The sequence below is a fragment of the Leptodactylus fuscus genome, chromosome 1 (assembly GCF_031893055.1).
Source record: "Leptodactylus fuscus isolate aLepFus1 chromosome 1, aLepFus1.hap2, whole genome shotgun sequence".
NCBI lineage: Eukaryota > Metazoa > Chordata > Amphibia > Anura > Leptodactylidae > Leptodactylus > Leptodactylus fuscus.
Genome location: NC_134265.1, coordinates 10,007,633 through 10,029,630, shown reverse-complemented (window position 1 = coordinate 10,029,630; position 21,998 = coordinate 10,007,633). Strand labels below are relative to the sequence as shown.

The 21,998-nt window shown below is 46.0% G+C and overlaps 2 protein-coding genes and 1 pseudogene across 2 annotated transcripts in view; all 3 read left to right on the top strand.

Moving 5' to 3' along the window:
- The window catches only part of LOC142190613 (gastrula zinc finger protein XlCGF66.1-like), a 410,056-nt gene that overhangs the window by 174,764 nt on the left and 213,294 nt on the right, over positions 1-21,998 (top strand). The window lies entirely within an intron of this gene.
- The window catches only part of LOC142189797 (uncharacterized), a 373,599-nt pseudogene that overhangs the window by 349,615 nt on the left and 1,986 nt on the right, over positions 1-21,998 (top strand).
- On the top strand, positions 5,405-21,975 carry LOC142213867 (gastrula zinc finger protein XlCGF66.1-like). Its single transcript, XM_075282433.1, has 4 exons — positions 5,405-5,726; positions 5,857-6,036; positions 6,115-6,238; positions 21,968-21,975. Exons 1-4 carry the CDS (start codon positions 5,649-5,651, stop codon positions 21,973-21,975), a joined length of 390 nt encoding a protein of 129 aa, XP_075138534.1. The 5' UTR covers positions 5,405-5,648.

The window sequence follows — 21,998 nt, the reverse complement described above, 5'->3', positions numbered from 1 at the left end:
CTTAAGGGCGGTGCCGTGGGGGGCCTTCAGTGGCCAAAGTATAGAGTAGACTCTGAGGGTCTCTCCTCTTTAAAGAAAGCGTGTATGGTCATCCTTTTGCCTCTGTTTGTGGATAAAAAAAAAAAACCACATTTGTTTTAATATAAAAACTTTATTAAAAATATATTATTTATAAGTGGTGGGAGGGCAGGGCATTGGAGTGCAAAACTTGTTGTTTTTTGTAGTGCACTGTAGGGTTTGAACACTTTTTTAAATATTTTTTTTGGGTGATGCACTTTATTTTTTATTTATTTTAAAGAAAAGAACGACGTAGATATCCAGTATGTCCGGATGAGGAGTGAAAGACCGTGGAGTAAACTGACTTGTGTCATCTGCTGTGTGCCTCATGGCACCAGAAATGGCTGAGTCAAGGAACTCCTGTGGGAGAGGAAGGATGAGGTGGAGGGAATAGGAATGAAAAACGGAATGAAGATGAAAAGGTGAAGCAGAGAAAGAGTGAGAGGGGGTAGGAATGGGAAGGGTGGTAGAAATGGGATGGAGGTAGGAATGAGACGAGGGATGGTGTTGGTATGGGGTGCGGAATTGGGATCGGCACTGCAGATCCCGGGCATAGGTAAGCAGTGCTATTTGGGCATCATATACCTGCTCAGGTGGTAACTGGATCAAGAAAGGGAGAAACGTTTGAAGTAAATGTGGGTTAGTTGTAAGGGTTGATGAAGATCCCGCTCCCTCCAGTCATTGTTCAACTGAATCCATAAATCAACCAATATGTTCAAGCGATGGCGCATTGTCTGTGTGAGATCCTCTCTCTCACTTCCTTGTCTCTGGCTGGTTCTCTGCCGCCTTGGCAGCTGCCCAAATGTATTCTGTATCTGTAGCCGAGCTGCTAAGGTGGCAGAGGGTTCTGGCCGGGGACCTTGTGTTTCCTGAACAGGTATATCAGCAGATGAGGGGCAGCAGGTTGGTCTTCCGCTGGGATCGCTTCACAAGGGAGGAAGTTCTGTGAAAAAAAAGGGGTAAAATTATAATATGAAGAGAGAGAGCAAGGAAGAAAGATCTAAGGTAGATACACATCACACACACACTGCTCTGCTACATACACATCACCCACACACAGCTCAGCTACATACACATCACGCACACACAGCTCTGCTACATACACATCACGCACACACAGCTCAGCTACATACACATCACCCACACACAGCTCAGCTACATACACATCACCCACACACAGCTCAGCTACATACACATCACCCACACACAGCTCAGCTACATACACATCACCCACACACAGCTCAGCTACATACACATCACGCACACACAGCTCTGCTACATACACATCACGCACACACAGCTCAGCTACATACACATCACCCACACACAGCTCAGCTACATACACATCACCCACACACAGCTCAGCTACATACACATCACCCACACACAGCTCAGCTACATACACATCACCCACACACAGCTCAGCTATATACACATCACCCACACACAGCTCAGCTACATACACGTCACCCACACACAGCTCAGCTACATACACGTCACCCACACACAGCTCAGCTACATACACGTCACCCACACACAGCTCAGCTACATACACGTCACCCACACACAGCTCAGCTACATACACGTCACCCACACACAGCTCAGCTACATACACGTCACGCACACACACAGCTCTGCTACATACACATCACACACAGCTCTGCTACATACACATCACCCACACACAGCTCAGCTACATACATGTCACACACACAGCTCTGCTACATACACATCACACACAGCTCTGCGGAGACTTCTAATATCTGGTCATGTGATTCTGTGACTCCTCCCACACAGGTGACATCATCACAGGTCCTTTATCTCACTCGGATTTAGTATCTTCTGCACAGATGAAGCGATAACAACTGTACTTGATCATGTGACTCTTTGACTCCACCCATGACATCACCACAGGTCCTGTGAGCAGACGGCTGCTGTACCTGAGGAGGTAAGTGCTCGCTCTCAGCCCTTCTCGTACATTCAGTCTCCCTCCTTGTGGCCCGCACACACTATAATGTCCTCCTTGTGGCCCGCACACACTATAATGTCCTCCCTGTGGCCCCCACACAGTATAATGTCCTCCTTGTGGCCCGCACACACTATAATGTCCTCCTTGTGGCCCGCACACACTATAATGTCCTCCCTGTGGCCCCCACACATTATAATGTCCTCCTCGTGGCCCCCACACATTATAATGTCCTCCTTGTGGCCCGCACACACTATAATGTCCTCCTTGTGGCCCGCACACACTATAATGTCCTCCTTGTGGCCCCCGCACACTATAATGTCCTCCTAGTGGCCCCCACACACTATAATGTCCTCCTCGTGGCCCCCACACACTATACATGAGTCCCCCTTTGACAACAATAACAAAGGATTATGTCCCGCCCTTCCTATTTCCGGTCGAAGATCTCTTTCCGGTTTTGAGAGTTTGCCATGTCTAGCAGGGGTATAGGCATACTGTTTCGTGGTTACGATGAGCCTGCTGCAGAACCTCATTTGCTGAATGCTATACAGTATATATATTCATTTGCCGAATGCTATATATATGTATAGCATTCGGCAAATGAACACTGATTCTGCAGCAGGCACGTCCTTGCTACGGGCAGGCAAGAGTTTTTCTCATTGGAATGAATAGTCCGATGTTAGACTCCGCCTCCTCAGACGAGCCTCTGGCAGAACCAGCGTTGATTGGCCAAATCACTGGCCACTGGCCAATCAACGCTGGTCTATTTATTTCAATGAGAAAAAGTCAACTGGAAACAGCATACTTACCTGCTCGTAGCAAGGACGAGCCTGATACACAATCAGCCTTCATTTGCCGAATGCTATACACTGTATAGCATTCAGCAAATGAGGTTCTGCAGCAGGCTCGTCGTAACCCGAGGACCATACCTGAAGTACATACCCAGCCCTGGTTAATTCACTAAGGAACCGGAAGTTTTCTTGCCGCCCTTCCTTTGCGCATGCATCAACCGGATGTTCGCAGGGGGACTCATGTATAATGTCCTCCTTGTGGCCCCCACACACTATAATGTCCTCCTTGTGGCCCCCACACACTATAATGTCCTCCTTGTGGCCCCCACACACTATAATGTCCTCCTCATGGCCCCCACACACTATAATGTTCTCCTTGTGGCCCCCACACACTATAATGTCCTCCTCATGGCCCCCACACACTATAATGTCCTCCCTGTGGCCCCCACACACTATAATGTCCTCCTTGTGGCCTCCACACACTATAATGTCCTCCTTGTGGCCCTGTTACAATAGGTTACAATAGACCTGAGACTGGGCAGGAGATTCACCTTCCAGCAATGACCCTAAACCTCCAGCCCGAGCTCCAGTGAATGGTTTCGATCACAGAATATTCCGCTCTTAGAAGGGCCCAGTCACAGTCCAGACCTAAATCCCATTGAGCATCTGTGGAAAGACATGAAAATTGCTGTTCACAGACGCTCCATCCAACCTGGCTGCAAAGAAGAAGAAGGGGCAGAAATCTCATCTCTAGATGTGCAAAGCTGGTAGAGACCGAGCCCAAAAGACTTGTAGCTGGAATTGTAGCCAAAGGCGGCTCTACAAAGTATTGCTATAGGGGGCTGAAGACTTTTACACGTCACACTTGTCAGATGTTTATTGGATTACAATGTTGATAACCTTCTATCATTTTCCTTCCACTTCACAATTATCTGATACTTTAATTTTGTGGTTGTGACAAAGGTCAAGGGGTGTGAAGACTTTTACAAGCCCCTGTATCGGTGTTAGATCTCTGGATAGAACATTCTCTGGGACACTCATTCCTCTCACGTCCCTACAGCGGGGCCCATTCTCTACGTCCTCTATACCATCATGTAAGATTCTGCTCATTTCAGTAAGTCACAAACCTACAGATTCCCGTTGGCCACTTTCTCCTCTCATATACAAAAGGAACAACCATATCCACAGATGAATATAAAATATAATTTTTATTGCTATCCAAATATAAAAATCACATGGACACACAATGACACATTACAAAAATAACACAAAATGACCGGGATAAACCGTCAGGTTTATAAGTGCCAGCAAGCCAAAGTGATGTTGGTGAGGCAGTCCACATATGTAAAGTCAATGTTTCGCCATGGGCAGGGCAACCAAAGATCCAGTTGAATAATTGTATACACACATATGCCTTATCAGGAAGTAAAGACTTTTATCAATTGAATATGTACATTTACAAACGGCATACTCATCATCATCATCAAAAATACTAAGTGACAATGGTCACCTATTCAGCTATGTCCTGGAATGCCCAAAATGTCACAATTATGTGTATCAGCTCACCTTAACATCATATAGACACGTCCAACTGAAGCTGCAGGGAAATTCAGTGTCATCTTTACAAGTGTCAGCTCCGCATCTTTGGACTCTTCCTCAGGGTTTCTTCCCCTCCTTAGTGGATAGCACGGCTCATTCTACTAGAGCTGCTGGAGACTCCTGGGCTGTTCGGCATCAGGTTTTGGTTCTTCCAGATCCAATTTCTGTTGTAACACCTCGGGCAGCACTGAACACCCCTCAGCCAGTACGCTTGAGGCTGGTCAAAAACTGCCGTGTCAAACTGGGCCGGCTCTTTCCACTGCTCTAACCTATTAGCCCAGAATTCCATGGGGTCAGAGTTATCTGCTGGAACATAGGAACCAGCTAATTTTGTCTGTACCTGCTGGTGCAGCCGGTGAGTGTCGGTGGCCTGGTGTGGGTCTGGTTGGTGTTGGGAGGTGAAACATTTCTGATACTGTACTGGCTGCTGATGCTGCTGCTCGACCTCCGGCTACTTGTCGCTGTGGCACTGGCAGAGGAGTCGGAGTGTCCCTCAGTATGAACATATCCCAAAATGGCCCTGTCCTCCTCAGCTAAAACCTTATGTCATGTCTTTTGCTGCGATGCTGTCAGGTGATGTGAGAACCCCAGCCCACGTCTCAGACATGTTTCTTCTCAGTATTTTCTCTCTGCAGTGCAAGTTACAAAAGACATTTTAGTAGTTCTGTATTTGGTATCTGTTTTGTTAAAAAATTAACTGTTTGGAATATTCGGGTTGACTTCAGCTCGTAACAAATCGGTTTGCTCACTTCTACTCTGAACCTGTTGTCACATCAGTGGCACGTGACTCTCCACAGTTTCCATGTTGGTTATTCCCAATGGCGCCATTTCTCCACTCACAATACACTTTCACCAAAGCAGCGCACGAACAGTTTACAACCTGCGCTGTTGGAGAAATACTGTCACCCTTGGCCCGACAGCCAATAATCATCCCTTGTGCAACTCTGATAAATCGCCCCCTTTCCAATAACAACAATGAGATTCTGTTCAGCCTATCACACACCTTATATACCCACCAAGCCGGCCCACAACAAGTCACTTCCTTCCTGAGCTACACGCTGCCGACGTCAGAAGTAGGAGGTGGTGATAATAATGGGACTCAACTCTTCTATTTATTCCATGGGATTCCGTGTAGTGATTACATTGTCTCATCTTCTCTCCATTCAGGTTCCTACAATATAGAATCCTCTCAGTATCTTCTATAGAAGAGAATATTCCTGATTGATCCATCAAGGATGGAAAGAGACAGGAACAAGATGGCGGAAAGTCTATTAAATCTCACCCTAGAGATCATCTACCAGCTTACTGGAGAGGTGAGAAATTCTGATGATGTCATCATGACATCATTCTTATCTATAGTAATAACAGATCATATGACTGGAGAGGTGATGGACTCTGGACATGTATGTAGTGAGATTTATTAAAGTGTCTCCCCCTAACCAGGATTACACAGTAGTGAAGAAGACCTCTAGTGGGCGCTGTCAGGCTCCTGTGTATGAAGGATATGGAGGAACCCTGAGCCCAATCCCAGGGCATCCACCTCATCCCCTGATACAGGAGGATATCAATGGACAGAAGATCCTAGAACTCACCAACAAGATGCTGGAGCTGCTGACTGGAGAGGTGACACTGCTGGGAATGCTGGGACATTATACAGTAACTGGAGGGGTCGGGGTGATGACTGTATCATTGTGTTGTCAGGTTCCTATAAGGTGTCAGGATGTCGCTGTCTATTTCTCCATGGAGGAGTGGGAGTATTTAGAAGGACACAAGGATCTGTACAAGGAGGTGATGATGGAGGACCAGCAGCCCCTCACATCAGCAGGTAATAGACATGACTATATACACATGGACTTCCATTATTTGTATGTACAGAATGAATTCAGTCCCTGTCTGTGTTTCCTACAGGTAGATCCAGTAAGAGGACAACACCGGAGAGATGTCCCAGTCCTCTTCTTCCACAGGATGATCAGGTAGATGGAGATATTCCCTATGATGTGTAGACGGGCTGTGAAGTCCTTGTGGTCAGTCTTGTTGTATCCAGCAGTATTATATGGTTATATACATGGGCGGTGTCATTGAGCCGCCATCTAATATGTTTATCCGGCTTCTCACAGACCTGCAGCTACTGTCAGGACATCTTTCATCTTCATGCGGATTAATGATCTAGAACATTCTCTGTGACTTCCCCATTTGTCCGGTGACTTTTACATTATTTGTTTCACAGATTTTCCATCAGGATAAAGATCTGAGCGACATTAATGCTATATCTATGGGAATAAAGGAAGAGCCCTATGTGAGTGGTGATGAGGAGTGTGAGGAGGACATTCCTACAGGGAACCGCCCAGGTGAGGAGTCACCACTATATAAAGCACAGAAGGGTCACTGATTCTATTCAGACATTGTTTAGACTATTTCTTGTTCCCCGATTCAGGTAAAATACTAATAATACAGGAATATAAATGTGATACCGCTATAGGGGGTAATAAATGTAGTATAGAATAGAACGGACAGCAGGAATATGGCCTTGACATCGATGTGAACGAGGCAAATTTCTTCCTCACCGGCTGTCAGTCCTCGTGAAGGGAAAGAATTGACCAGAATTATATAGCAGATTATTTCAGGTAGCGGAAAAATAATCCTCCTGCTCGATCTTCAGGCAGATTCCACCTCAGAGCTCTATGGAAATAAATGGGAGGTGGAAAATCCCGCCTGGCCAGTAAGGAATCTGATGGAGATTCGGGGGCTGATTTGGTAAAGTGGAAAAATTAATCTTCTGAATTCCTGAAGCAGCTTCTACAAATGTCACTGTGTAAACCTCACCTTAGACCCCAATCACACTATGGAATCCAGACTAGAAAATCTGGTCTGTACATCAGTCACATTTCCCAGCCCGAACTCTGTCCACACACCAGAACTACTGGGGAGAATTATTTCCACCATATAGAAAATTACCAAACAAAACACATGATGTATAGACAGTAATACTTTATACTAGGCCCCGGTAGCACACTACCTCCATACGGTGATGACGTCCATGACGCAGTCGTGCATTGCACACATTTCTATCCTACAAAGTATCAGTTCAAGTAATGGGTTTTTTCCTGACTATTTTTTTTTTTTATACTGATAATCTATCCACAGGACAGGACATTGATATGTCTGTATTTAATCTATCCACAGGACATCTGTATGTCAGTATATAATCTGTCCACAGGACCCCACAGATTCCATACTGAGGTACAGGTCAGGACCTGGGGACAGGTCATCAGTATCAAACATCAGTTTGCGGTAGTAAACCTCCTTTAATATAGTGATTTAATTATACCTTTTTCTCCGCCCATTAATAACAACAGGCCCATAACATCTTTTTGCCCATTTACAATACAAATGAGCACCTTTGTATCGCCCTATGAGTTATTATACTGCCTCCTTATAATTCAATCCCCCTTACTAATAATAGTTCCTTCTTATATATAGTAGTTCCCCAAGTCTTCTTAATAATAGTCCTTCCTTTTATATACAGCCCCCTTAATAATAGTTTGCCCCCCCAGCCTTATTATTAATAGTTCCTCCAGCCCTACTAATATAAGACCCACTTATTGATAATAATCTCCAAATGGCCTTATTAATAACACTTCCTCTCTCTGTCTCGTCCAACCCTTATTAATAGTAGCTCCTTATAAATCCTCGCCCCTCCCCTAAATAATAGTTTCCCGAGCCTTACTAATAAGAGTTCCTCTTTATAAATATATAAATATATATAAATATAAACCTTATAGAGACACAGCCCAAAAGTGACTTAAAGGGATTCTACCATTAAAACCTTTTTTTTTGTGGATACGACGTCAGAATACATCTCTTACCTTTAGACGTGGTCTCCGCTGCGCCGTTCCTTAAAATACCGGTATGCAAATGAGTTCTCTCGCATCGATGAGGGCGTCCCCACCAGAGAAGTGTCTCCAGCGCCGCCTCCTTCTTCTTCCACCGCATCATCTTCAATGTCTTCTTCCGGCGCAGGCTCGTAACTTCTAGCAGAGCAGACTGCGCAGGCGCACAGGCCACGGGAAAATGGCCACTAACAATACTGTGCAAGCGGCCATTTTCCCGTGACCTGTGCACCTGCGCAGTCTGCTCTGCCCGAGGCCTAGAAGTTACGAGCCTGCGCCGGAAGAAGACATTGAAGATGATGCTGCGGACGAAGAAGGAGGCGGCGCTTGGAGACAATTCTCTGGCAGCGGTGGGAACGTCCTCATCACTTGGAGAGAACTCATTTACATACCGGTAAAAAGCGGTATTTCTAAGGAACGGCGCAGCAGAGACCACGTCTAAAGGTAAGAGAGGAATAGCCTTTCTAAAGACTACTCCGACGTCTTATCCACAAAAAAAAGGTTTTAATTAGAGATGAGCGAACAGTGTTCTATCGAACTCATGTTCGATCGGATATTAGGCTGTTCGGCATGTTCGAATCGAATCGAACACCGCGTGGTAAAGTGCGCCATTACTCGATTCCCCTCCCACCTTCCCTGGCGCCTTTTTTGCTCCAATAACAGCGCAGGGTAGGTGGGACAGGAACTACGACACCGGTGACGTTGAGAAAAGTAGGCAAAACCCATTGGCTGCCGAAAACATGTGACCTCTAATTTAAAAGAACAGCGCCGCCCAGGTTCGCGTCATTCTGAGCTTGCAATTCACCGAGGACGGAGGTTTCCGTCCAGTTAGCTAGGGCTTAGATTCTGGGTAGGCAGGGACAGGCTAGGATAGGAAGGAGAAGACAACCACAACAGCTCTTGTAAGAGCTAAATTCCAGGGAGAAGCTTGTCAGTGTAACGTGGCACTGACGGGCTCAATCGCCGCAACCCAGCTTTCCCAGGATCCTGAATGGAATACACTGTCAGTGTATTCCCGTATACCCGATATATACCCCCGATACCCGTTCCAACGGTGTGCCCCCCCCACCTTCACCCCAGAAATACCCTGCAAGTCCCCTAGCAATAGAATTGGGGCTATATACACCCACTATTTTTGCTACTGCCATATAGTGCCATTGTCTGACTGGGAATTCAAAGAATATATTGGGGTTACGTCCACCCACAATTTTTACTACTGGTATACAGTGCCAGTTTCTGACTGGTAATTCAAAGAATATATTGGGGTTATAAATACCCTCATTTCTTGCTACTGGTATATAGTGCCATTGTCTGACTGGGAATTCAAAGAATATATTGGGGTTATAAATACCCTCATTTCTTGCTACTGCCATATAGTGCCAGTTTCTGACTGGGAATTCAAAGAATATATTGGGGTTACGTGCACCCACAATTTTTACTACTGGTATACAGTGCCATTGTCTGACTGGGAATTCAAAGAATATATTGGGGTTATAAATACCCTCATTTCTTGCTACTGGTATATAGTGCCATTGTCTGACTGGGAATTCAAAGAATATATTGGGGTTACGTGCACCCACAATTTTTACTACTGGTATACAGTGCCAGTTTCTGACTGGGAATTCAAAGAATATATTGGGGTTACAAATACCCTCATTTCTTGCTACTGCCATATAGTGCCAGTTTCTGACTGGTAATTCAAAGAATATATTGGGGTTATAAATACCCTCATTTCTTGCTACTGGTATATAGTGCCATTGTCTGACTGGGAATTCAAAGAATATATTGGGGTTACGTGCACCCACAATTTTTGCTACTGGTATATAGTGCCAATTTCTAACTGGGAATTCAAAATGCGCAAGGCTCCCGGAAAGGGACGTGGACGAGGCCGTGGGCGAGGTCGGGGGAATGGTTCTGGGGAGCAAGGTAGCAGTGAAGCCACAGGGCGTCCCGTGCCTACTCCTGTGGGGCAGCAAGCATTGCGCCACTCCACAGTGCCAGGGTTGCTTGCCACATTAACTAAACTGCAGGGTACAAACCTTAGTAGGCCCGAGAACCAGGAGCAGGTCTTGCAATGGCTGTCAGAGAACGCTTACAGCACATTGTCCAGCAGCCAGTCAGACTCTGCCTCCTCTCCTCCTATTACCCAACAGTCTTGTCCTCCTTCCTCCCAAAATTCCCAAGCTTCACAGAACAATAACCCCAACTGTCCCTGCTCCCCAGAGCTGTTCTCCGCTCCTTTCATTGTCCCTCAACCTGCCTCTCCACGTCACGATTCCACGAACATAACAGAGGAGCATCTGTGTCCAGATGCTCAAACACTAGAGTCTCCTCCATCTCCGTTCGATTTGGTGGTGGATGACCAGCAACCCACCCTCATCGACGATGATGTGACGCAGTTGCCGTCAGGGCATCCAGTTGACCGGCGCATTGTGCAGGAGGAGGAGATGAGACAGGAGTTGGAAGAGGAAGTGGTGGATGATGAGGACACTGACCCGACCTGGACAGGGGGGATGTCAAGCGGGGAAAGTAGTGTGGATGTTGAGGCAAGTGCAGCACCAAAAAGGGTAGCTAGAGGCAGAGGTCAGCAGCTTAGGCGAAGCCAGGCCACACCCGGAATCTCCCAAGATGTTCCAGTTCGTACCCAGCCCCGAAAAACTCCCACCTCGAGGGCACGTTTCTCGAAGGTGTGGAGTTTTTTCAAGGAATGCGCCGAGGACAGATATAGTGTTGTCTGCACAATTTGCCTCTCGAAATTGATTAGGGGCTCTGAGAAGAGCAACCTGTCCACCACTTCAATGCGCCGTCATTTGGAATCCAAGCACTGGAATCAGTGGCAGGCAGCAACGGCAGGACAAAGGCCGCCTGCCGTTCACGCCACTGCCACTGCCTCTGCCACTGCCACTGCTGACTGTGCTGGCGATGCACTCCAGAGGACGAGCCAGGACACCACTTCATCTGCCTCCGCCACTTTGTTGACTTCTACCTCATCCTCCCCTGGTCCTGTCTTATCTCCTTCTCCTGCACCATCAAAGGCACCATCAGGCGTTTCTTTACAACAACCCACCATCTCTCAGACATTGGAGCGGCGGCAGAAATACACTGCTAACCACCCACACGCGCAAGCCTTGAACGCCAACATCGCTAAACTGCTGGCCCAGGAGATGTTGGCGTTCCGGCTTGTTGAAACTCCCGCCTTCCTGGACCTGTTGGCAACTGCGGCACCTCGCTATGCCGTCCCTAGCCGTCACTACTTCTCCCGGTGTGCCGTCCCCGCCTTGCACCAGCACGTGTCACTCAACATCAGGCGGGCCCTTAGTTCCGCGCTTTGCACAAAGGTCCACTTGACCACCGACGCGTGGACAAGTGCATGCGGACAGGGACGCTACATTTCACTGACGGCACACTGGGTGAATGTAGTTGAGGCTGGGACTGCTTCCCAAACTGGCCCGGTGTACCTCGTCTCCCCGCCTAACATTCCTGGCAGGGACACGAGAAGAACACCCCCCTCCTCCTCCTCCTCTACCGCCTCCTCCTCCGCCACCGCCTCCTCCTCCGCCACCGCCTCCTCCTCCGCTGTTAGATTGACCCCAGCTACGAGTTGGAAACGTTGCAGCACTGGCGTTGGTAGACGTCAGCAGGCTGTGCTGAAGCTGATCAGCTTGGGGGACAGACAGCACACTGCCTCCGAGGTGAGGGATGCCCTCCTCGATGAGACGGCAATATGGTTTGAGCCGCTGCACCTGGGCCCAGGCATGGTCGTTTGTGATAACGGCCGGAACCTGGTAGCAGCTCTGGAGCTTGCCGGACTCCAACATGTTCCATGCCTGGCCCACGTCTTCAACCTAGTGGTGCAACGTTTCCTAAAGAGCTACCCCAATGTTCCAGAGCTACTGGTGAAAGTGCGGCGCATGTGCGCCCACTTTCGCAAGTCGACAGTAGCCGCTGCTAGCTTAAAATCTCTCCAGCAACGCCTGCATGTGCCACAACACCGGCTTTTGTGCGACGTCCCCACACGCTGGAACTCAACGTTTCAGATGTTGAATAGAGTGGTTGAGCAGCAGAGACCTTTGATGGAATACCAGCTACAAAACCCTAGGGTGCCACAAAGTCAGCTGCCTCAGTTTCACATCCATGAGTGGCCATGGATGAGAGACCTTTGTGACATCCTACGGGTCTTTGAGGAGTCCACAAGGAGGGTGAGCTCTGAGGATGCGATGGTGAGCCTTACAATCCCGCTCTTGTGTGTTCTGAGAGAATCCCTGATTGACATCAGGGATAACTCAGATCACACAGAGGAGTTAGGGATAGCATCCGATTCGTCACAGCTGGAGAGTAGGTCCACACATCTGTCCGCTTCACTGCGTTTAATGGAGGAGGAGGAGGAGGAGGAAGAAGAGTTGTCCGATGATGTGATGGTGATACAGGAGGCTTCCGGGCAACTTCGAATCGTCCCATTGTTGCAGCGCGGATGGGTAGACATGGAGGATGAGGAGGAAATGGAGATTGAACTTTCCGGTGGGGCCAGAGGAGTCATGCCAACTAACACTGTGGCAGACATGGCTGAGTTCATGTTGGGGTGCTTTACAACCGACAAGCGTATTGTCAAAATCATGGAGGACAACCAGTACTGGATCTTTGCTATCCTTGACCCCCGGTATAAAAACAACATCTCGTCTTTTATTCCGGTAGAGGGGAGGGCCAATCGCATCAATGCTTGCCACAGGCAATTGGTGCAGAATATGATGGAGATGTTTCCAGCATGTGACGTTGGCGGCAGGGAGGACAGTTCCTCCAGTAGGCGACCAAGTTCTCACCGGTCCACACAAACGAGGGGCACACTGTCTAAGGTCTGGGACACCTTGATGGCACCCCCTCGCCAAAGTGCCGCCACAGAGGGTCCTAGTGTCACCAGGCGTGAGAAGTATAGGCGCATGTTGCGGGAATACCTTTCCGACCACAGCCCTGTCCTCTCCGACCCCTCTGCGCCCTACACGTATTGGGTGTCGAAGTTGGACCTGTGGCTTGAACTTGCCCTATATGCCTTGGAGGTGCTGTCCTGTCCTGCCGCCAGCGTCCTATCTGAGAGGGTGTTCAGTGCAGCCGGTGGCATCATCACTGACAAGCGCACCCGTCTGTCAGCTGAGAGTGCTGACCGGCTCACTTTGATAAAAATGAACCACCACTGGATAGAGCCTTCATTTTTGTGCCCACCTGTGTAAAGCACCCCAACATGAAACTCCATGTCTGTACTCAACCTCTCCAATTCCTCCGCATCCTCATACTCATCCACCATAAGCGTTGCACAATTCTGCTAATACTAGGCTCCCTCCAACATGATTTCCCCCAACTCTGCTGGTTAGAGGCTCCCTCCACCCTGATTTCCACCAACTCTGCTGGTTAGAGGCTCCCTCCACCCTGCTTTCCCACAACTCTGCTGGTTAGAGGCTCCCTCCACCATGAATTTGCCCAAACTGGGCTGGTTAGAGGCTCCCTCCACCATGAATTGGTCCAAACTGGGGTTTTTAGAGGCTCCCTCCACCATGAATTTGCCAAAACTGGGCTGTTTAGAGGCTCCCTCCACCATGAATTGGTCCAAATTGGGGTTTTTAGAGGCTCCCTCCACCATGAATTTGCCCAAACTGGGCTGGTTAGAGGCTCCCTCCACCATGAATTGGTCCAAACTGGGCTGGTTAGAGGCTCCCTCCACCATGAATTGGTCCAAATTGGGGTTTTTAGAGGCTCCCTCCACCATGAATTGGTCCAAACTGGGCTGTTTAGAGGCTCCCTCCACCATGAATTGGTCCAAACTGGGGTTTTTAGAGGCTCCCTCCACCATGAATTGGTCCAAACTGGGGTTTTTAGAGGCTCCCTCCACCATGAATTGGTCCAAACTGGGGTTTTTAGAGGCTCCCTCCACCATGAATTGGTCCAAACTGGGCTGGTTAGAGGCTCCCTCCACCATGAATTTGCCCAAACTGGGCTGTTTAGAGGCTCCCTCCACCATGAATTGGTCCAAACTGGGCTGGTTAGAGGCTCCCTCCACCATGAATTGGTCCAAACTGGGTTTTTTAGAGGCTCCCTCCACCATGAATTGGTCCAAACTGGGGTTTTTAGAGGCTCCCTCCACCATGAATTGGTCCAAACTGGGGTTTTTAGAGGCTCCCTCCACCATGAATTGGTCCAAACTGGGGTTTTTAGAGGCTCCCTCCACCATGAATTTGCCCAAACTGGGCTGTTTAGAGGCTCCCTCCACCATGAATTGGTCCAAACTGGGTTTTTTAGAGGCTCCCTCCACCATGAATTGGTCCAAACTGGGGTTTTTAGAGGCTCCCTCCACCATGAATTGGTCCAAACTGGGGTTTTTAGAGGCTCCCTCCACCATGAATTTGCCCAAACTGGGCTGTTTAGACGCTCCCTCCACCATGAATTGGTCCAAATTGGGGTTTTTAGAGGCTCCCTCCACCATGAATTTGCCCAAACTGGGCTGGTTAGAGGCTCCCTCCACCATGAATTGGTCCAAACTGGGCTGGTTAGAGGCTCCCTCCACCATGAATTGGTCCAAACTGGGTTTTTTAGAGGCTCCCTCCACCATGAATTGGTCCAAACTGGGGTTTTAGAGGCTCCCTCCACCATGAATTTGCCCAAACTGGGCTGTTTAGAGGCTCCCTCCACCATGAATTGGTCCAAATTGGGGTTTTTAGAGGCTCCCTCCACCATGAATTTGCCCAAACTGGGCTGGTTAGAGGCTCCCTCCACCATGAATTGGTCCAAACTGGGCTGGTTAGAGGCTCCCTCCACCATGAATTGGTCCAAATTGGGGTTTTTAGAGGCTCCCTCCACCATGAATTGGTCCAAACTGGGCTGTTTAGAGACTCCCTCCACCATGAATTGGTCCAAACTGGGGTTTTTAGAGGCTCCCTCCACCATGAATTGGTCCAAACTGGGCTGGTTAGAGGCTCCCTCCACCATGAATTGGTCCAAACTGGGTTTTTTAGAGGCTCCCTCCACCATGAATTGGTCCAAACTGGGGTTTTTAGAGGCTCCCTCCACCATGAATTGGTCCAAACTGGGGTTTTTAGAGGCTCCCTCCACCATGAATTGGTCCAAACTGGGGTTTTTAGAGGCTCCCTCCACCATGAATTTGCCCAAACTGGGCTGTTTAGAGGCTCCCTCCACCATGAATTGGTCCAAACTGGGTTTTTTAGAGGCTCCCTCCACCATGAATTGGTCCAAACTGGGGTTTTTAGAGGCTCCCTCCACCATGAATTGGTCCAAACTGGGGTTTTTAGAGGCTCCCTCCACCATGAATTTGCCCAAACTGGGCTGTTTAGAGGCTCCCTCCAGCATGAATTGGTCCAAACTGGGGTTTTTAGAGGCTCCCTCCACCATGAATTGGTCCAAACTGGGGTTTTTAGAGGCTCCCTCCACCATGAATTGGTCCAAACTGGGGTTTTTAGAGGCTCCCTCCACCATGAATTGGTCCAAACTGGGCTGGTTAGAGGCTCCCTCCACCATGAATTTGCCCAAACTGGGCTGTTTAGAGGCTCCCTCCACCATGAATTGGTCCAAACGGGGGTTTTTAGAGGCTCCCTCCACCATGAATTTGCCCAAACTGGGCTGGTTAGAGGCTCCCTCCACCATGAATTTGCCCAAACTGGGCTGTTTAGAGGCTCCCTCCACCATGAATTGGTCCAAACTGGGCTGTTTAGAGGCTCCCTCCACCATGAATTGGTCCAAACTGGGTTTTTTAGAGGCTCCCTCCACCATGAATTGGTCCAAACTGGGGTTTTTAGAGGCTCCCTCCACCATGAATTGGTCCAAACTGGGGTTTTTAGAGGCTCCCTGCACCATGAATTTGCCCAAACTCTGCTGGTTAGAGGCTCAATCCACCCTGATTTTCAAAACAAATGTTGGTGCCAACCTCAACTTACTACAAGGGCCAAATTCACTGCTGGTGACAAGCTCTCCTCACTGCAAGTGCCAAATACACGTTTCAAGGTGTTTTCCTACTGTCAGAGAGGTGGTATTGAGTGTGTAAAGTGTGTAGTTGTTAGGCTGTGATGTTGGGGTAATAGAGGGTCTTTGGTGTGTTAGATGCCCCCAGACATGCTTCCCCTGCTGTCCCAGTGTCATTCCAGAGGTGTTGGCATCATTTCCTGTGGTGTCATAGTGGACTTGGTGACCCTCCAGACACGGATTTGGGTTTCCCCCTTAACGAGTATATGTTCCCCATAGACTATAATGGGGTTCGAAACCCGTTCGAACACACGAACAGTGAGCGGCTGTTCGATTCGAATTTCGAACCTCGAACATTTTAGTGTTCGCTCATCTCTAGTTTTAATCTCTTCAAGACCAAGCCTAAAAGTACCTAGATGACCAGGCCTCATTTTTCAAATCTGACCTGTGTCACTTTATGCGGTAATAACTTTGAGACGCTTTAACTTATACAAGTGATTTTGAGATTGTTTTCTCATGACACATTGTACTTCATGTTAGTGGTAAATATTGATCAATATTTTTATATTTATTTATTATAAAAAAAAAATAGGAAATTTGTTGGAAATTTGGAAAAAATCGCAATTTTCATAATGTGAATTGTTCTGCTTTTCGAAGAGATAGTCATATCACACAAATACATGAATAAATATTATCTCCCATATCTCTGCTTTATATCGGCATCATCTTTTAATTGTCCTTTAATGTATTTTGGACATGATAAAGCTTACAAGTGTAACAGCGATTTTTCCAGATTTATAAGAAAATTTCTCATACTAATTTTTTAGAAACGACTTCAGTTCTGACAGAGATTATAAAGGCCCATATAATAGAAACCCCCATAAATAACCCCATTGTTAAAACTGCACATCTTAAATAATGCAAAACAGCATTTGGGAAGTTTGTTAACCCTTTAAGCATGTCACAGAAATTAAAAAAATATGGAGGTGAAATGTAAACATTTCATTTTTTTTCAAACATTCATTTAGCCCTAAAATAAACACATTCACAAAGGGTTAAAGGAGAAACTGCATCTGACAGTTTGTTATGCAATTTCTCCCGAGCACAGAAATCCCCCACATGTGGGTGTAAACTGATATTTGGGCACACGGCAGTGCATGGAAGAGAAGGAGCGATACTAAGGGTTTGAAAAGCAGATTTTGCTGGAATAGTTTTAGGCGCCATGTCTCATTTGCAGAGCCCCTAAAGTACCAAAACAATAGAAACCCTCCAAAAGTGACCCCATTTTGGAAACTACACCCCTCACAGAATTCATCAAGAGGTATAGTGAGCATTTTGACCCAGCAGCCTTTTCACAGATTTTATAAATATTGGGATATGTAAATGAAAAATGAGTAGAATGGCACTTTTTCACTGATTTTTTTTCTTTTCACAAGGGGTTAAAGGAGAGAATGCACCCCACATCTTGTTAAACAATTGCTCATGAACGTGTCAATACCCCATATGTGGTTATAATGTACTCTATGGTTACATGGGGGGGGGGCTTGGGATGGATAGAGCGCTATTTGGCTTTTGGATTTGACGGGATTAGATTTCCGTTGCCATGTCGCATTAGCAGAGCCCCTAGTGTACCAATACATTAGAAACCCTCCAAAAGTGACCCCATTTTGAAAACTACACCCCTCACAGAACATATCAAGGGGTGTAATGAACAGTTTGACCCTACAACTTTTTCACAGATTTTATTAACATTGGGACGTGAAAATGAAAATTTTTTTTTTTTTCAATAAACCGTCAATTTAGTCCAAATTTTTTGATTTTTACAAGAGGATAAATGATAAAAAGCCCCACAAAATTTGTTACACAATTTCTCCTGAACACGGCTGTACCCCATATGTGGTCATAATCTGCTGTATGGGAATATGGCGGGGCTCAAAATGAGAAGAGTGCGTTTTGGATTTGGAGGGCAGATTTTGCTGGAATAGTTTTCTGGTGCCATGTCGCATTTTCAAAGCCCCCTAAAGAACCAATGCAATAGAAACCCCCCAAAGGTGACTCCATTTTAGAAAGTACACCCCTTAAGGAATTTATGAAGGGGTATTATCATTTTGAGCCTAAGAGTGCTTCCCAAAAATTAATGTACAAAATGAAAATTGAAACTTTGAAAGAAATCTGCCATTTCGGTGCCCAATCCGTTGCACCCACTTTGTGTCAACAGAGACCTGCACTCCTAAAACTATTTAGTGGGCCATCCCGGGTAGAAAGAAGTTATATATGTGGGTATAATCTGCTGCTTGGGCACACAGCAGGGCTCAGAAGGGAAGGAGCACTGCGCTTTTTAGCTTTTGGGGTACAGATTTGGAGGTGTTTCCTGATGCCATGTTGTTTTTGCAGAGCCCTGGAGGTGCCAGTAATTTGAAATTCTCCAAAAAGTGACCCCATTTTGTAGGGGAAATTTTAGAGTCTCTACAAATGTGACATGGCGTCCAAAAACCAACAATCTAAATCAGCTGTCCAAAAGCACATAACTCTCCTTCCCTTCTGCGCCCTGCCGTGTGCCCACATGTATGACACTTGTGTACCCAGGATAACGGACTTAATACCATATGTGGGTAGAAATGGTTATTTGGGCACCGCCGGGCACAGAAGGGAAGTAGCGCTATTTTCGTTTTTTTGGATCACAGATTCAGATGTTTGGCATCTGGTTGCCCATGTCAGGTTTGCAGAGCCTCTAAGTACCAGTAAAATGGAATCCCTTAGAGAATGAGCTCATTTTAAAAATTGCACCCCTCAAAGAACTTATTAGGGTGTGTAGTGGGTAATAGTATCCTAAACGTGACTGCACAGCAGATGGTGAATAGTAGATATGTAAGCTGTGCGGAGGACAGTGGGAACACCAAATTCCCTACTATATCCCCAGTAGCTTCTATGTTCCAGGGGGGGGGGCACTCTGGGGGGCAGTTCTGGTTTATTTTCTGTTGTAAGCTCTAAATCTGGTTTGTACCCCAATATCCGCTCGCACAGGTTATACATTCCCTTCCTGCCGGAGCCAGTTGTGTTCTTATGATTTGGTAATGTGGCTGCATGAGGGCTTGATGTTTGCAGTATGAGATGTATTTTGTAATAACATTTTTGGGTGTTATTAACATATTGACTTAATTTTATTAACTCTTTCTTGGTGGATTAAAAAAAATCCCTATCAATTCTGGTATTGTGTTGTACCTTTAAAAAAATTTTCTGCACGCATACAGCATAAGTAACATGTTCCCTTTATTCTGCGGGTCGGTACGATTTCGACTTAAATCGACAATTTTTTCATCACCATCAATTGACAGAATTGGTTGAGGGCTTATTTTTTGCGGGACAACCTGTGCTTTGTATTAGTACTGTTTTGGGGTACATGTGACTTTTTGATCAATTTTTATAGCATATTTTGTAAGGTGAGATGGCGAAAAATCGTTACTTTTGCTGGGGTTTTTTTGCGTTTTTTCCCCCCGATATTTACCATGTAGGTTAAACATTGTTTCAGTTTTATTGTACAGGTTGTTATGGACGCGTTGATACCAAATATGTATTGTTTTTATTAGTATTTTGGTGGTTTTTTTTTAATATAATTAATTTTATATAAGAAAATAGAATTTTGGGGGCTTCATAACTATATAATAAAAATTTTTACACACTTTATTTTTTTACTTTTTTTTTTTTTTTACTTTTTTTTATTTGTCCTATAAGGACACTAGAACCAGCGATCAGAGAGGATCACTAGTTCCATACTATAGATTTGCAATACAGTGTATTGCTGCAGTCTATGGAGGAAGCCAGCCGATGCAGATGCATCGGCTGGCTTCCTCAATACCCGGCAGGATCAACCAGGTTCTGGGGGCTCTTAGCAGTCTGGGGTCACTGGTCAGACCCTAGACTGCAGAAAATACTTATGGGCTAAGCTCCTTGGATGCGGCGGTGATGTTTCACGTCCGGCATTCAAGGGATTAAACTCCATTCGGAGCGCAGCTCTGATCGAAGTATATAGTGCACGGTGTTAGCTATCACATATAGCTAACACCTGCTCCCGATGCTGCCCGCAGGATCATCTAACCTCATGTCAGGGAAAGTTTGTTACTGCAACAAACTTTCCCTGACATGGCCGCTACATGATCAGGACCTGAATCTATCAGGTCCTTATCATGTCTCCGTGGACCCCAGCAGCTATTAGCGCTGGGTCCACGGAGGTCCCGACCCTTGGGGAGACCCAATCCCCATCTTAGAAGGGGCCGTTAATTAACAGAGCCCAAGCCGTGCCGACGTTAATCTACAGGGGCTGGTCAGGAAACGGTTAATGGTAGAATCCCTTTAAAGGACAGGCCTCTTTTTTTCAAAACTGACGTGTCACTTTAAATGACAATAACTTTGAGACACTAACTTACACAAGTGATTCTGAGATTGTTTTTTCTTAACACATTGTACTTCATGTCAGTAGTAAATTTTCGTCAATATGTTTTGTCATTGATTATGAAAAAATAGGAAATTTGACGAAAATTTGGGAAAAAATGCAGTTTTCAAACTTTGAAATTGCAAGCCTTTCAAATGGAAAGCCATACTGCCCAAATTTTTTCATATATATAATTAACCGTGTCTCTGATTTATGTCGAAGTCAAATTTTAACCACCCTTTCATTTTTTTCAAATATTATAAGGCTTACAAGTCAAGCAGTAATTTTCCAAATTTTCAAGAAAATTTCCAAAACACGTTTTTCAAGGAGTTCAGTTCTGAAGGGAACTTGAAAGGCCTCTCTAATAAAGAACCCCATAAGTCACCCCATTCTCAAAACAGCAGTTAGAAAGTTTCTTAACCCTTTCAGCATGTCACAGCAATTAAAACAAAATGGAGGTCAAATTTACATTTTTCAATTTCTGTCACTAATATATTCATTTAGCCCTAGAAATTACACATTTAGTAAGGGTTAAAGGAGAAAATGCACCCCACAATTTGTTACGCATTTTCTCCCAACTACAGAAATGCCCTACATGTGGCTGTAAAGTGATCTATGGACACGCTGTAAGGTCCAGAGTGGAAGGAGCGCTATTGGGATTTTGGAGGACAAATTTAGCTGGAATCTGTTTCAGGCACCATGTTGCATTTGGAGGGCCCCTGCAGTGCCAGAACAGTAGAAACCCCCCAAAAAGACCCCATTTTGGAAATTAGACCCCTCAAGGGATAGTGTACCATGAAACGCGTCAGTGATTGTTTTTAATAGCACCATGTATGTTTTTTCTTTAATTTTTCTTTATTTTTCTTCACTTTTTTGTATTGTGAATTGAATCTTAAATATGGATCATTAAATTAAAAGTTAAATTTTAAAGAAGCCCTATGAAGCTGTGCGGACTACTTTCATCCTTTGATTTTTTTCTACTAATGAAGTAAGCCTTGTGAGTCCGAAGGTTTGTAGTCGTGCATCCCTTGGGTTTCTGCATTACAATAGATCGGTGAGCCACAACTTTTTTTTCTATTTTTCTATGTATTTAAAAATAGTAATCTCAGTTTTCTTCTTGTCAGATGACTGTACCAGGAGCTCAGAGGGACATCTGATAGCTACAGATTATACAGCAGAGGATCACGGTATCACACAAGATCCATATGAAGAACATGCCATTACACTAGATATACCTTCAGCTATTCAGAAGAAACTTTCTTCTATTTTCTCACAGTCTGTTAAGCAAAATGAAAGCTGCAGTAGAG